The following is a 15,535-nucleotide window of genomic DNA, read 5'->3' on the forward strand; positions in this document are numbered from 1 at the left end:
CTGAGCCCCCCAGGCGCCCCAAGAAACAGACTCTTAACTATAGAGAACTGATGGTCACCAGAAAGAGGTGGGTGGAGGGGACGGGAGAAATAGGGGGTGGGGTTTGAAGAGTACACTTCTCATGAGGAAAAAAAAATTTCAAAAATAAAACAATCGGGGCACCTGGGTTGCTCAGTTGGTTAAGTGGCCGACTCTGGATTTTAGCTTGTCATGACCTCAGGGTCCTGGGATTGAGCCCCACGATGGGCTCCACACTCAGCAGGGAGTCTGCTTGAGATTCTCTCCCTCTGCCCCTCCCCCTACCTGCATGTGCGTGTGCTCTCTGTAAAATAAATAAATAAATCTCTTAAAAAATAAAAATAAAACAATCAGGAAAATATGAAAAAAAATTAAAATGCACGGTCCGAGAGTAAAAAATAATAATAAAAATAAAACTTGTCGGGGTGCCTGGGTGGCTCAGTCATTGGGCATCTGCCTTCAGCTCAGGTCGATCCCAGGGTCCTGGGATCGAGCCCCGCATCGGGCTCCCTGCTCGGCGGGGAGCCTGCTTCTCCCTCTCCCACTCCCCCTGCTTGTGTTCCCTCTCTCGCTGTGTCTCTGTCAAATAAATAAATAAAATCTTTAAAAAAATAAATAAAATGGGTCAAAGATTTAATAGAACTGAAACCATAAAAGTAGAAGAAAACACGAGATGATTTCTTGATAATCTTGAAATGGGGGAAAACTATGACCCAAATCCAGAAGCCACAGAAGAGATTATTAAAGTTAACTATATAAAAATAAAACACTTCTGCTTGGAAAAGAAAAAAAACATCATGAGCCCAGTCAGGACAAATTAACTGGGAAAAAGCATGGGAAGAGGAAGAGGAACAGAATTCACAGGAAAGAAATACAAACAATTTAAAAAGATGCTCTGTCTCATAATGAAGGATGAAAATTAAAACTACCCTGGACAGGCCATTTTATTTTTATTTTTTATTTTTTGAAGATTTTATTTATTTATTCGTAAGAGACAGAGAGAGAGAGAGAGAGAGAGGCACAGGGAGAAGCAGGCTCCCCACTGAGCCGGGAGCCCGATGTGGGACTCGATCCCAGGACCCTGGGATCATGACCTGAGCCGAAGGCAGATGCTTAACCATCTGAGCCACCCAGGCGCCCCCTGGACAGGCCATTTTAAAATAAACGTCTACAATTTACTTTTTGTGTATTTTTAGTCATTTTTATTGTGGTAAAATAGAGATCTCATAAAATTTACCACAAAATATACTCACAATGTTGAGCAACCATAACCGGCTGTTTCCGGAAATTTTTTTTCATCATCCCAAACAGAAACTCCGTACTCACTGAACATTAAACCCCCCCCTCCCCCCGATTCTACTTTCAGTCTCTATGGATCTGCCTGTTCTCGGTACCTCGTGTAAGTGGAATCATACAATATTTGTTACTTTGTGTCTGGCTTCTTTCACTTAGCATCATGTTTTCAAGGTCCATCTCTGTTGTAGCATAAGTCAGAACTTCTTTTGCTATGGCCGCACGTGTACGTAGGTACCGCATACAGCACTTTGTTTGGCCATGCATCTGCTGAAGGACACCTGCGCTGTTTCCACCTGCTGATCACTTCTCGGCCTTTTGGCTAAGATCAAGTGTGTTTCCACCTACTGGCTGTTTTGGGTGTCGTGACTAATGCTGCTACGAACACTGGTGTACAAATATCTGTTTGGCTCCCTGCTTTCGAGTCCTTTGGGTAAATACCCAGGAATGTAACTGCTGGACCACACGGTAGTTGTAGATTTATTTTTTTGAGGAGCCCCTGGACAGTGTCCCACAGCAGCTGCACCATTTACATTCCCATCGGCAATGCACCATGGTTCCCATCTCTCCACATCCTCACCAACACTTGTCATTCTGCATCTCTTCCTGTGCTTATCGGCCACTTGTGTGTCTTTTCTGGAGAAACGTCTATTAGAGTCTTCTGCCCATTTCTGAATTGGGTTTTCCTGTGCTGCTGAAGGAGTTCTTTTTCTATTCTGGGTGTTAATCCCTTATTAGATATATGATTTGCAAATACCTTTTCCCATTCCGTGGGTTGTCTTTTCACTCTCTTGAACCATGTCCTTTTATGTTAAGACTCTAATCTTGATGAAGTCAAACTTGTTTTGAAATAATTTTAGATTTATAGAGAAGTTCAAAGGTAACATAATTCTCGTATACCCTTCACCCGGCTTCCCCTAATGTTAACAGGGGACAAATGTAACCACAGCACATTTGTCAAAACTAAGAAGTTAATTAAACTCCACACTATTAGGATTTCACCTGTTTTCCCACTACTTTTTTTTTTTTTTAAGATTTTATTTATTTATTAGAGAGAGCGAGAGACAGCGAGAGAGGGAACACAAGTGGGGGTGGGGTGGGAGAGGGAGGAGCAGGCTTCCCGCGGAGCAGGGAGCCTGATGTGGGGCTCAATCCCAGGACTCTGGGATCATGACCTGAGCCGAAGGCAGATGCTTAATGACAGCCACCCAGGTGCCCCATTTTCCCACTACCATCCACTTTCTGTTCCAGGATTGAATCCAGGATGCCACATTGCTTTTAGTCATCATGCACCCTTAGTGTCCTCTGGCCTGTGAAGGTTTCTTAGTCTTGCCTTTTTTTTTTTTAATGACTTTGACAGTTTTCAAGAGCACTGGTCAGCTATTTCGCAGAATGTACCTCAACTTGGGTTTGTCTGTTGTGTTTTTGTGATTAGAAGTTATGGAGATTATGGTATTTTGGGGGAGAATACAAGAGAGGTGACTTGCCCTGCTGATCGCACTGTATAAGGGGGCCCATGATATCAACGTGACTTATCACTGCCGATGCTGACCTTGACCATGTGGTTGTGGTGGGGTATGCCAGGTTCCTCCACTAGAGCTTCTCTTTTTCCCTTTCTACCCTCTGTTCTTTAGAAGTGAGTCACTAAGATTAGCCCACACTCAGGAGGAGGAGAATTAAGCTCTACCTCCTGGTATGTGGAGTATCTACATATATTATTTGGAATTCTTCTGTAAGGAAGCTTTGTGATAGAACATTTCTAACACAACAGATCTGTAAAAGTCCAAATGTTTGGCAAGACGCTGTTGGTAAGGAAATAGGCACTTTTGTACTGCTGGTAGGAGTGAAAACGGGAACAGTCCCTTGTGGAGGGGAATTTGGCAATAGCTGGTAAAACTAAAAATCTACCCTGACCTCCAGTTTTCCTGGAAATTTAATATACTAGTATACTTGCACACATACAAAAGCATCATTCAACAGCACTGTTTGTAACAGCAAAGGACAAGAAACAATTTAGAAGAGTCAGGAAAATTCTGTTTAAAAAAAAAAAGACTAATGAGGGGGAAAAGAACCTCACCAAATATTAAAACATATTATATATAAAGGTGGAACCATTGAAACACAAATGGGCAGATCAGTGAAACTGAACAGAGTCCACACTACACAATAACACACATGGAAATTTAGAGTAACCCAAAGGTTGCAACTCAAATGAACAGGGCGAAAATGGATTAGTCAATAAACACCAGTTGCAATAACGGTCTGGCCCAGAGATCAGCAAACCACAGCCAGTGGACCCAATCCAGTCACCTAAATAAAGTTTTCTTGAACACAGCTATACCCATTCATTTACATATTGTCTGGGGCTGCTTTTAGCTGAGTAGTTGTGACAGAGATGGCGTGGTCTGCAGTGTCAAAAATACTTTCCGGTCCTTCACAGAAAAAGTTTAAGAAAATAAAAGTTGTTTATCTACCTCACTTCTTATACCAAGTAAATTCTAGATGAATCAAAAATTGAAATCCCTGAATAGAAACTGTAAAGACATTAGAAGGAAAACATAAGAAAAATGAATCACCCCAAGAACGGGGAAGGCCTTTCTAAGCAAGACGAAACCCTGAAGTCATTAAAAAAAAAAAAAGCCTGATAAATCTGGCTTTGTAAAAACTTAAAAATGGGTTAAAAAATACCATAAACAAATCAACATGTCATAAAGCAAGCATGGTAAAATGTTAATGGTAGAATCCAGTGGATGGGTATAGAGGTTATTCACTGTAAAATTCTTCCAACTTTGCAGTATGTTTGAAATTTCATAATAAAATACTGGAAAAACACCATAAAGCTCAAAGATAATTAACAAATGGAGAAAATAAAATGTTTCCAGACATCTGGTTGGTTTCCAATTTTTCATAATTGTTCATTCATTTATTCGTTCAACAAATATTAATGTAACATTTGCTATGTGTCAAGTACTGTTCTAGGTGCTGGGGATAACTGCTGTGAATAAAATGAAGTCCTTGTCCTTGTGAGCTTGGCTTGGAACCCAAATTATTTCTTTATGATAAATGCCTGGACAAGAAGTGGTTGGTATGAGTGACGTATTTTTAAGGGTTTTGTTTTGTTTGTTTGTTAGAGAAGGGGAGGGGGAGAGGGGGAGAAGGAGAGAGAGAATCTTAAGCAGGCTCCATGCGTGGCACAGAGCCCGACACAGACCTCGATCTCATGACCCTGAGATCATAACCTGAGCCGAAATAGAGTCAGATGCTTAACCGACTGAGCCACCCAGGTGCCCCTTAAGGTTTCTGATATGAGCAATGTGTTTGCTTACCACAGTTATCCCTCAATAGGTGAACTCTAGTCCTCAGAATTTAAGAACCAAACAGTTGATAAATGTTCAGATGAAACCCTGAACTCTGACACTCAGCATCTAAACCAAATAAATTTTTTAAAGATTTACTTTAGAGAGAGAGCGAGCGAGCGCACAAGCACATATGAGCAGGGGGGAGGGGGAGGGGGAGAGGGAGAGAGAATCCTCAAGCAGACTCCCTGCTGAGCATGGAGTCTGAGGAGGGGCTTGATTCCAGGACCCCAAGATCATGACCTGAGCTGAAACCAAGAGTTGGCCACTTACCCGAGCCACCCAGGTGCCCCTAAACTAAATAAATTTGCATACTGAACTCTAGCTATTTAAACCTGGGAAGAGAACAGATTTGGACATTTGTAAAGGACACTTTTCATTGGCCACAGAGCACTTTGACGAAATACCTTCCAAAGACAGACCCTGTTCATAATACATTTCCACAAATCTGGACTGAATCCTAATATGTGAGGACCTCTGCAAAATGAATATATTTCTGGAAAACATAAACTGCCAAAACTGGCAGAAGAACTAGATAAAACGATCATTACAAACCCAGGCCCTCGCCTGGGTGGCTCAGTTGGTTAAGCGACTGCCTTCGGCTCAGGTCATGATCCCGGAGTCCTGGGATCGAGTCCCGCATCGGGCTCCCGGCTGGGCGGGGAGCCTGCTTCTCCCTCTGACCCTATCCCCTCTCATGCTGTTTCTCTCTCTCTCTCTCTCTCTCAAATAAATAAATAAATAAATAAAATCTTAAAAAAAAAAAAAAAATACAAACCCAGGCTCTTTCGAAGCTCAGTTTTAACAAGCTTTCAAGGGACAGATAATTTTTATACAAGTTTCTCCAATAAAGAGAGAAATGGCAAAAGCTGCCCAAATCATGCCATGAGGCTATGGTGACTCAGTGTCAGATGGGTACTAGAAAAGGCAATCGTTAAGACCACTTTACTGAGGGACACAGATGCAAATATCCTAAATAATACAGTACCTAATCAAATGTAAGTGTTTTAAAAATGTACATATTAAATAATTTTTCTGCCAACAATCCATGAATAAGCATTAGGAAAACTCAAATTCAGAAGCATCTACAAAGCCAAGGACCTGTGCTCTTAAAACATACTGAGGCCACGGATGAAAAAGAAAGGCTTAGTAACTGTTCCTGAGTAAAGGGAACCAAAAATACAAAGTTGCTCCATACAGTGTAGTGTGTGATCCTGGACAGGATCCTAGATTAGGGAACCAATGCCATAAAGGACAAGGGATGACATAAAAATACAGACTTTTTAGAAGATAAAAGTATTATAACAATGTTCAATTTCCTGATATTCAGAAGTGTACTATAGTTACGAAAGAGACAGTCCTTGTTCTTAGGACATACATTCTGTCATGCTTAAGGGTCACGTCAGTCACTAACTGAAATGATACAGGAAAAAAAAGTTGCCTATATATAGATACCTAGATATGTATCTGCATCTCTATATATAGAGAGAGATGGGGGAAGAAGGGGATGGTGAGGCATATAGGTAGGTAAAATAAATGTGGCAAAATGTTTACGGTTAGTGGTTCTGGGGAGAAGATATACAGGAGTTTACTGTACTTGCAACTTTTCTGAAAATTGGAAATTTTTTTCAAAATAAGAAGTTATAAACATACACACCATGATCAAGGAAGGTATAACTCAACAATGGCAAGGATATAATTTAATGTGATTTGTGAAACTGATGGACAAAAGGAGAAAAAAAAGCACGTAATTATGAAGTTCGATTCTCATTTTTTTTTTAATGTTCATCAAACCCAACACTGATTATTTTTTTTTAAAGATTTTATTTATTTATTTATTTGACAGAGATAGAGAGAGCACAAGCAGGGGGAACGGCAGGCAGAGGGAGAGGGAGAAGCAGGCCCTCTGCCGAGCGGGGAGCCGGATGCGAGGCTCAATCCCAGGACCCTGGGATCATGACCTGAACCGAAGGCAGACATTTAACCGACTGAGCCACCCAGGCACACCTGATTATTATTTTTTTTTAAGATTTATTTATTTGAGAGAGCGAGTGAGCACGGGGGGGAGAGGGAGAGAGAGAATCTCAAGCCGACTCCGTGCTGAGTGCAGACCCAATGCGGGACTCGATCCCAGGACCCTGAGATCATGACCTGAGCCGAAATCAAGAGTCGGATGCTTAACTGACTGAGCCACCCAGGTGCCCCCGATTCTCATTTCTGATCAATCTTGACAAACTAAGATTATTTTCTTGGTTTATGAAAGGCTATGTTCTAACAGCCTACAGCACACATCCAATTTGATGGCTAAGCAGACGGGGCTGCCTATCAGGCCGGGACTGACTGCTAATGTCTTGCAGATGTCCTTTATGAGACAGAAATGTCTCATCTATCTGCAGATGTCCTTTATGAGAAAGAAAATAAACTACATTGCTTAAGCCATTATTCTTCAGATTTTCTGTTACAACCTGCCAAAATGAATCTTATTTTGTGCACCCAGCATCACTGACACGATTTAATATGGTACTAAAGTCCTAGACAACGTTGTAAGTGAGGAAAAAGAAGTGACAGAATTTATTTGCATACAGCATGGTCAATTACTTAGAAAGACTATCAGAATCAACAATGAATAATCAGAAATAACAAGACAGTACAGCAGGGGTAAGATAACTTAGAAAAAAATCAACAGCTTTCCTCTACCCCAGCAAACACAAGCTTGGAAAATATAAAAGAAAATAAGATGTCAATGAAAACTATTGAAGCACCTAGGAATTACACAAGACTTGTATTTTCATTTATTCAGATTTGAATGTCATTCATTCATTCATTCATTCATTTTAAAGTAGGGCTTGAACTCATGACCCTGAGATCAAGACCTGAGCTGAGATCAAGAGTCAGACGCTTAACTGACTGAGCCACAAAGACACCCCATAGATTTATTTTATTTTATTTATTTTTTAAGATTTTTATTTATTTATTTGAGAGACTGAGAGGAAGCGTGAGCCAGGGCAAGGGGAGGCAGAGAGAGAGGGAGAAGCAGACTCCCCGATGAGCAGGGAGCCTGACGTGGGGCTCGATCCCAGGACCCTGAGATCATGACCCGAGCCGAAGGCAGACGCTAACCAACTGAGTCACCCAGGAGCCCCTTGTATGTCCTTTAAACGAACTTTAAAATATTCTCCATACAGGTCTTGGATGAGATCACCAATTAACAAAGATGACAGTTCTCCCCAAATTAATATATAAATTTGATGCAATCTTAATCAAAATTCTTGAATGTTTTTGAGGGACTTGATACATTTTTTATAGAAGTCCTGCAAATGGCTAAAATCAACTTTGATAAATAAGAGAGCAAAGTTGGAGCTAAGAGATTCTAATAAAGCCATAATAACAAAAGCAGTAAGGTTCTGGCATGAGAATTAAGCAAACAGACCAATGAAACAAATCAGATTACTCAAGACAGATCCACGTACATGAGGGAACTTGAAATGAGATGACGTACTACAAATCAATAAAGAAAGAATGGACTATTTAAAAGGTACTGGGAAAACTGCCTACTATGTTGAGGAACACAAAACCAGAACCTACCTTATACCATATTCAAAAGTGTACTCTTAAATGTTATTAAAGATCTGAACGTGAAAGGGAAAACTATAGAGTGAAAACAATCTTTGCGATCCAGAGGCAGGAACAGAGGTTTCTGAATGCACAGATTACAAGACAAAAAAGTGATGAATCTTACAGGTACCCATCCTGAGGGAATCATTAAGTAAAAGGCAACAGGCATACACCATGGCGTCCTTGGGACCAATTAGGAGCAAAGCACTAATATATACATGGCAATGGAGACAGATCTTAAAAATGCAGTGCTAATACAAAATTCAGGAACAGAATGAAAACTGTAGCACTCTGTCATTTGTATAAACTGAAAACAGGGACACTCAAAACAATGCTACATATTTTAGAAGGATACCTTTCAAACAGGACAGAGCAGCTGCCTACAGCTATCGGAATTGGAAATAAAAAGGAAAAAAAAATATGGCAAGAGAAGGCCCTGCAGTGATCTATGACAGAAACCCACCTTGAACTGAGAAGGTATGATTTAACTCAAACCTCTGCACTTGAGGTCTTTTGAAAGCCGAAAGACAGTGGCTTTATTTGGTTATAAAGTCTGAAGGAAGTATGTCACCTACTCAAACTCAGAAACTGCCACAGAGCATTTCCAGAGAATACCACCCAAAACTTGAATGCTTTCAAAAGACATTTTTTTAAGAAGACTGAATAACACTAGATGATGACCCTATCTCAAATTTGGGCTCGCTCTTCAGAAAACATTTTTAGAGGGGGTGGTGGAAGAAGAAACCCTTTGTAAGACATTTTAAAAAATTATTTCCCCCCTGACTTTTTATAAATCTACTGACTCTTAACAGAGGCTTTCTGGGAGCATTAGGTCTACTTTCCTAGGCACTCTTAATATGTCAGGAATAGATCATCTGCATGAGAATCAACTGGAGTGATCCACCAGGATGGTGAGGGTTGGCCCAGGATCTCTGTATTTTACCAAGTGTCCCGACTGTTTCCTGTTCATACCAGTTTAAAAATAACCACACGGGAAAAAATAAAATAAAATAAAAATAACCATACGAGAGTGTCCCATTCTAAGACAAGTATCCTGCCAGCTTCAGCCCACCTTGTCCTGAAGTCTCCCACTATCTGACCTGGCTTGCCCCATACTTATCCTGCACAAATGCCTGACTCTGAAAGGACCACTCCCATCCATCCCTCCAACCCAAAGCTATAGCCCACACCTCTCCCCTGAGAATCCACAGGCACTTACAACCCACCACCCACCTGCCACCCACCTCTGCCTCTCCTCCTGCAGTGGCTGTCCACACCTTGGTGGTGGTGAACATCTGAGTCACCCAAACTGGAAACCTGGGCCTCTGCCTCCATTCCTCCCTTTCTCTTGATCCTTTCCCAACTCCACAACCAACCATGGCACCTATCAAGCTGTTTCTTAGTCACCTGTAAACTGTGTGGTCTCCCTTGTGAGACACTGAGGCAGAAGGCTGCAGTCTTATCTGTCTCACTCAGCACTGCACTGCTAGAGCCTAGCACAGGTCCTGGCTCACAACAGGTGCCAAGTAAATGTCTGCTGAAAAGAAACCAATCATCTGCTGCACTGTTTCCTCTGCCCGGAAGTCCCCTCCTAGCACCTTCCTGGACCAATCCTTACACGGGGATAAGTCTAGGATGCTTGGTAGGGGTGGGAGTGGGTAACTCACCGTCTTTCATACTCCATGTCCTGATAGGGCCTGCGGGGGCTGCTGGGGCCCCTCCTCAGCCGCTGGCTCCGTTTCACTTCCCAGCCACCCCCGCTGCTGCCACCATGATCTGCCAGCCTGGGTGATGCCTCCTGCAGGGACTCTGGGGAGAGGAGAAGGAAGAAAGGGGTCAAGGCAGTTGGGGCCTCCTTGAGAAACCCTTGTTGTCAAGGCTCTCTGCTGTCCCTTAGCCCAAGGACATTACTTCCCAACTTCCTGGTGCTCCTGTGGACCAGAGTGGGAAGGCAGCCCCTACCTGGCCTGCTCCTTCCTTTCCCCACAAACATGAAGCTACAGCCCACAGCCCTAAAATAGCAAGGCCAGGGGCACCTGGCTGGCTCAGTCAGTAGAACATGCAACTCTGGATCTCGGGGTCATGAGTTCAAGCCCCACACTGGGCGTAGAGCTTACTTAAATAAAATAAAACAGAAACAGCAGGGCCTTCAGCAGAGAGGGAGCATCCTGCAGAGAGATCTGGTGGTACCACCTATTCTGTGATCAGGGCTCTGCCATCTGAGACTGGTAGACAAGTCTGAGCCTGGAGCTACCTGCCCAGGGGGTTCTCGGTGCTGGATGACTTGTCTAAGATCAGGCACATTAGGCACGGAAGCAAGACTTCACAGCGGGAGTTGTAGGCGCCCACCAGGCTCCTTCCATGGGGCCCCAGGTGCCATTTCATCCTCCCAACAAGAGGTTGGCTGCCCCCTACAAGACAGCAGAAGACCACGAAAGGCCTAGAGGGTAAAGGGGCTAACTTGGCAGTGAGACAGCTGACGTCTCCCTGGGCTCCGGGCCAACACAGCTTTGGCCCTCACTCTGCAACTGGCTCAGCCTCGAGCCCTGTCTCTTATGCGCCCTGTCTCTTATGCGGAGCCAGGTCCCAAGGTGGTTCTCTCCCCAGGGCTCTGGGTCCAACTTATTCAGAGGCAAAAGGAGCCCTTTTGAGGCTGTTCCCAACCCCTGTGCTGTTCTGCTGGGATGGAAGGGCAGTCACTTCACCCAACCCTCAGGGCTGCCACGAGAACTAAGTAAGTCCCCAGAGCCACGTGACCTGGCCAGGGGTCACCAAGAAGTATCCCAGAATCTTCAGGCCCCACCCTCTGAGCAGGAATCAGGCAAAGCTAGGCAGTAACAACACCTGCCCAACACTAGATTACCACCACACCTTTCCTCCATGTATACACACAACTAATTTTCTCTTCCTCCTTAAGCCACAGGGAACCAGAGCTGCCTGCTCCCAGATGGATAAGAGTTAGAATCACAACCAGGGGCCCCAGTGGATGAGAGCCAGATACAAAACCCTCAGTAGACTCTGGCAAAGAGCTCAGAGTCACACACTGGTATCCACAACAGATAGGGACCAAAGTCACAGACATGCACCCCGAATAACTGTGGGCCAAAATCGCAAGACAGGAACAATGAATACAGACCATAATCACACACTGAGGCCCTTTCAAAGGATGAGCGTCAGAGTCACAGATACGAACCCCTTCCCAAAGAAGGGGCAGTAAGTCATACACACATTCCTTGCGCTCCCTCCCCGCCTAGCAACTGGGTTGGTTAGGGCCAGTCCCAGGAAGACTCCCTATGGATAAGGACCCCTCCCCATGGATAAGGACCTGAGTTACAGCACAGACTGCAAGGATAAAGACCAGAGTCATAGAGACGTTCCCGTTGTTCCTCCTCCTCCTCCTCCTCCTCCCCCACCCAAGAATAAGGACCAGAGCCACAGAATGCTTCCCCATGGATAGGTAAGTACCCAAGTCACACAGAGCAGATAGCACACCCCCTCCCCTATGGATAAAGACCTTGGCCCCTCCACGGATAAAGTTCGGTGTCGCAGACACAGTAAGCCACGGAAGCCCACTCCCATCGGTCTTTCCCTTCCCCCAACCCGCGTGCACCCATTCTGTGCCCCAATCGCGCACGCGCCTCCGCTCTCAAAAGGGGGGGGGAGACACCCCCTCCCGGGCTCAGGCCATGCACGCCATCCCTCGGTTCCGCGCGTAGCCCAGGCCCACGTCCCGGAGTCCGCCCTCGAGCCTCCTCTCCGCACCCGCCCGCCCCCGGCCCCTTACCTCCGCCCCCACGACCAGCGACGACGCTCACCTTCTCGGCCCGGGCTGTCAAGGGAGGGCTCCCGGACATCACCTCGGCGCGCCGCCACCTCCTCCAACTCTCCCAGCTCAGCGGAGCCGGCCCGCACCACCCCCAAGTCCGAGGCTGGAGGCAGAAGGGCGGAGGAGCGGGGAGGGGAGAAGCGCCAAGCGCGCTACCCTCCCCAGGAAACCCACTGCCGCCTACTCCCAGCCGGCCGCAATCACCAGCACAAAATGGCGACGACGAGAAGGGAGCCGGCGCTTCGACCACCATCCACCTACTAAGGGAGCGCGCTCTGGCCGGCCTCGTCTATTGGTCGCCGGCCGCCGACGGCCAGCCCTGGCCGGCTCTGATTGGCAAGCGTATGCCACCTCCCCACTCTCCTTCCGAACGCTCGCAAGTCGCGAAAAGGAGTAGCTATTGGCCAATCCGGCGAGGCCCGCTTTTTAGAAGCTTGGCTCCCTTCGAAGATGAAAGACAAACGGAAGCTCCGCCCCCTTTCCCAGAGGGCGAGGGAAATCTCCGTGCCATTGGCTGGGACCTGCATCCACCCAAATGTCAACGCTTTCTTATCAAGGAAATGAGCAGACCTATCAGCCAAAAATTCCTTAGCCTGACCGAGGTTAGGAAAGTGGTCGCCCCCGTGAGGCCATGACAGAGGGAAGGAAAGAGGGCTGCTCAGCGCTTCACTTCATTTGAAAACCAAATCCAGACTCGGGACCTATTTAGTGCAGCGGGGGCGGAGCGACAATTGTCGCGCTCGGGCCAACTGCAGCTGCGCGTAGTCGCATTTCCGTCCCCGCCCCTGAGAGCTAGCAGCACAATCTGTCATGGCGGGCGGGCTGTTAGGTTTGTGCGCTCGCCGCCTTTTGGCAGTAGCGGCGACGCGTTTCCCGGCAGCCAGTGTTCGCTGGGAATCCAGCTCGTCCAGGGCCGTAATCGCCCCGTCGGCTGTGGCTGGAAAGCGGACGCCGGAACCGACCGTACGCTGGCAGGAGGACCCAGATCCGGAGGACGAAAACCTCTATGAGAAGGTGAGAGGGAGTGGAAACGGGACGCCAGAAGGGTCAATCGGGGGCCGGCGGACCGGGCGCTGTAGAGGACGTTCTTAGGCGGCTGAGGATTGCGCTGCTGGTGAAATCCTCGGAGACTTGGGAACTTGGCCTAGCTTGATTTCCTTGTTTGTCCCCTAGTAATCTTCAGTTCAGGGCCAGGGGCGAGATTGGCTTTATTTTGCAGACAGGTATCAAAACCTGAAGTGGGCAATGCTCAGAACACGTTAGAAGCAATATAGTGTAACGACAATAATACTAAACACCCATGTATAATAGTAATAATCTAAACACTCTATGTACGTTATCTTATCTAATCCTCGAAACAACCCTATTTTGAAGTAGGTACTGTTAGCATGCCTGTTCTACAGATGAGGAAACTGAAGCATAAAGATGTTAAGTGACTTGCCCAAACTCGCATAACTGAACGTGTGGCGGAATCAGGTCCTCTGTGCTGTGGTGATAGCAGAGACTCTGAAATCAGAATGCCATGGTTGGAATACAAGCACCCACAGTTATTCATCTTTGTGACCTTGGTCAAGTAGCTTAACTCCGTGGTTGCCTCTTTGTAAAATGGGGAAAGTATGAGGACACCTTCTAGAAAATAAAATGCTACATCTGCCTCATGTAATTAAATGAGTCAAAATGCTAAGAACGGCTGCCGGCACCTGGTATTCAGCATTAGAAGGTGTTAATCATTATTGCTACTTTCCGCCTCCCTGGGATATGCTGAAGTTTGTGTATGGCACACAGTAGGTTCTTCATCAGTACTGTCCTCTGGCTTGGATATATAGGATGCTTATTCATTTATCCGTTCATTTTGTAAATAAGGAGCCAGGGCCTGCTGTATGCCAGGTGCGGTTCAGGGCCCTAGGGGTTCAGCAGTGTGGAAATCAGATAAAGCCCTTGCTCTCGTAGAGCTTATATGATAGTGGAGAACACAGAAGGTAAACATGTAAAATATTTGGAAACAGTAATATTGAGTATGTAATAAGATAATGTGATAGGACCTGGGGAGATGCTACCTTGGTAAACTAATAACTGCTAGAAAGAAAGTTAAGCAAGATAAGTGGATGGGGAGTGACTTTGGGGTAGGGGGTAATTTTGTTAGGTGAAACCATAGGAAATTGGCAATATTCAACCATCTGTAACCCATAAAAGTGGCAATTTCCTGTAGTTTAAGACAAGTAATGGATAAGGTGACTAGGGAATGCCTCCTAAGGGAAGTGATTATGAAGCCAACACTTTGAGTGAGGAGACAGATCTAGCCATGACAAGATCTGGGGGAAAGGCTTTCCAGGCAGAGGGAACAGTAAGTGCAAAGGCCCCGTGGTAGCAAGGAGGTTGACAACTCCTAAGACTAGAAAGAAGAATTAAAGGAGAGAGGAGAGATTGGTCTGAGGTGAAATTGGAGACCAACTTATGCAGTGCCAGCATAAGGCTTTTGTGGAGCCACAGGAAGCCCTCATTGACCTCTTCTTCTTCTTGCCACAGAACCCAGACTCCCACGGTTATGACAAGGACCCTGTTGTGGACGTCTGGAACATGCGGGTCGTCTTTTTCTTTGGCTTCTCCATTGTCTTGGTCCTTGGCAGCACCTTTGTAGCTTATCTGCCTGATTACAGGTGCATGGGGGGTGTCCAAGAGAGTGGAATGGGTGGGGGTGGAGGTTGAAGGGGACTGTGCCAGGCATCCTGTTCTTTGTGCCAGTGGGGATTGGGGAGATAAGATGGGGATTGGTGTCCAGTGAGGCTCCCTCATGTCTACTCCCGTGCTGCTGCCTCCAGAATGCAGGAGTGGGCCCGCCGAGAGGCTGAGAGGCTTGTTAAATTCCGAGAGGCCAATGGCCTCCCCATCATGGAATCCAACTACTTTGACCCCAGCAAGATCCAGCTGCCGGAGGATGAGGACTGACCCGTTGCCAAGCAGGGCTCAAGAAACATCACCTTCTCCACCGCCTGCCTGTCATTCTGCCCTTTCTTCAGAGCACCTAATTAAAGGGACTAAAAGTCTGACTGGCTGGTGTTGGTTTTGTTGTGGCGGGGGGATGTGGGAATGGGGGTGTCAGGTCTTAAAAGGCCACTGCAGCCTTTTCTCGGTGTTGTGGTTATCTGTTGCTGGGTAACAAACACCCTAAGACTTAGTGGCTGAAGGTGACAATTTAGTATTACCTTTCATGGTCCTGTGGTCGACTGGGCTTAGCTAGGTGGCTCTTCTCGGGGCCTCAGGTGGTTGCAGTCAGATGGTGGCAGGGGGGCTGGAGGCATCTTTAACTGGGATGGACATCCAAGGTGGCATCTTCATTCGCGTGTCTGGCACTTCAGTCTTCTTCCATGTGGCATCTCTCTCCAGCAGAATAGTCCGGGCTTCTTACAGGGTGGCTCAGGGCTCCTCT

At 46.1% G+C, this 15,535-nt stretch overlaps 2 protein-coding genes across 6 annotated transcripts in view; one reads left to right on the forward strand and one right to left on the reverse strand.

The window, feature by feature from the left end:
- RBM10 (RNA binding motif protein 10) overlaps positions 1–12,367 on the reverse strand; it is a 29,196-nt gene extending 16,829 nt beyond the window's left edge. For 4 of the 5 annotated variants that reach the window (XM_044911941.1, XM_044911946.1, XM_044911942.1 and 1 more), the window contains exons 1-2: positions 12,098–12,367; positions 9,950–10,091 (exon numbers count right to left, since the gene is read on the reverse strand). In XM_044911941.1, the coding sequence (XP_044767876.1) occupies positions 9,950–9,966 (17 nt within the window). In that variant the 5' untranslated portion in view covers positions 9,967–10,091; positions 12,098–12,367. Of the gene's footprint in view, positions 1–9,949; positions 10,092–12,066 lie in introns of all 5 variants that reach the window. The other variant, XM_044911939.1, reaches the window with a different exon arrangement.
- Positions 12,368–12,822: 455 nt separating this feature from the next.
- NDUFB11 (NADH:ubiquinone oxidoreductase subunit B11) lies at positions 12,823–15,155 on the forward strand. Its single transcript, XM_021679615.1, has 3 exons — positions 12,823–13,122; positions 14,635–14,765; positions 14,928–15,155. The coding sequence occupies exons 1-3, from the start codon at positions 12,919–12,921 to the stop codon at positions 15,052–15,054; spliced, it is 462 nt and encodes a 153-aa protein (XP_021535290.1). The 5' UTR covers positions 12,823–12,918; the 3' UTR covers positions 15,055–15,155.
- The last annotated feature ends 380 nt before the right edge of the window (positions 15,156–15,535 follow it).

This window comes from Neomonachus schauinslandi, chromosome X (genome assembly GCF_002201575.2).
Source record: "Neomonachus schauinslandi chromosome X, ASM220157v2, whole genome shotgun sequence".
Taxonomy (NCBI): domain Eukaryota; kingdom Metazoa; phylum Chordata; class Mammalia; order Carnivora; family Phocidae; genus Neomonachus; species Neomonachus schauinslandi.

What these genes read in the sequence shown, in the direction of transcription:
- NDUFB11 (XM_021679615.1), top strand. Translation starts at nt 12,919, where the DNA reads ATGGCGGGCGGGCTGTTAGGTTTGTGCGCTCGCCGCCTTTTGGCAGTA. An exon ending in ACGAAAACCTCTATGAGAAG is followed by an intron (nt 13,123 to 14,634) that starts GTGAGAGGGAGT and finishes TTCTTGCCACAG; the next exon opens with AACCCAGACTCCCACGGTTA. An exon ending in GCTTATCTGCCTGATTACAG is followed by an intron (nt 14,766 to 14,927) that starts GTGCATGGGGGG and finishes TGCTGCCTCCAG; the next exon opens with AATGCAGGAGTGGGCCCGCC.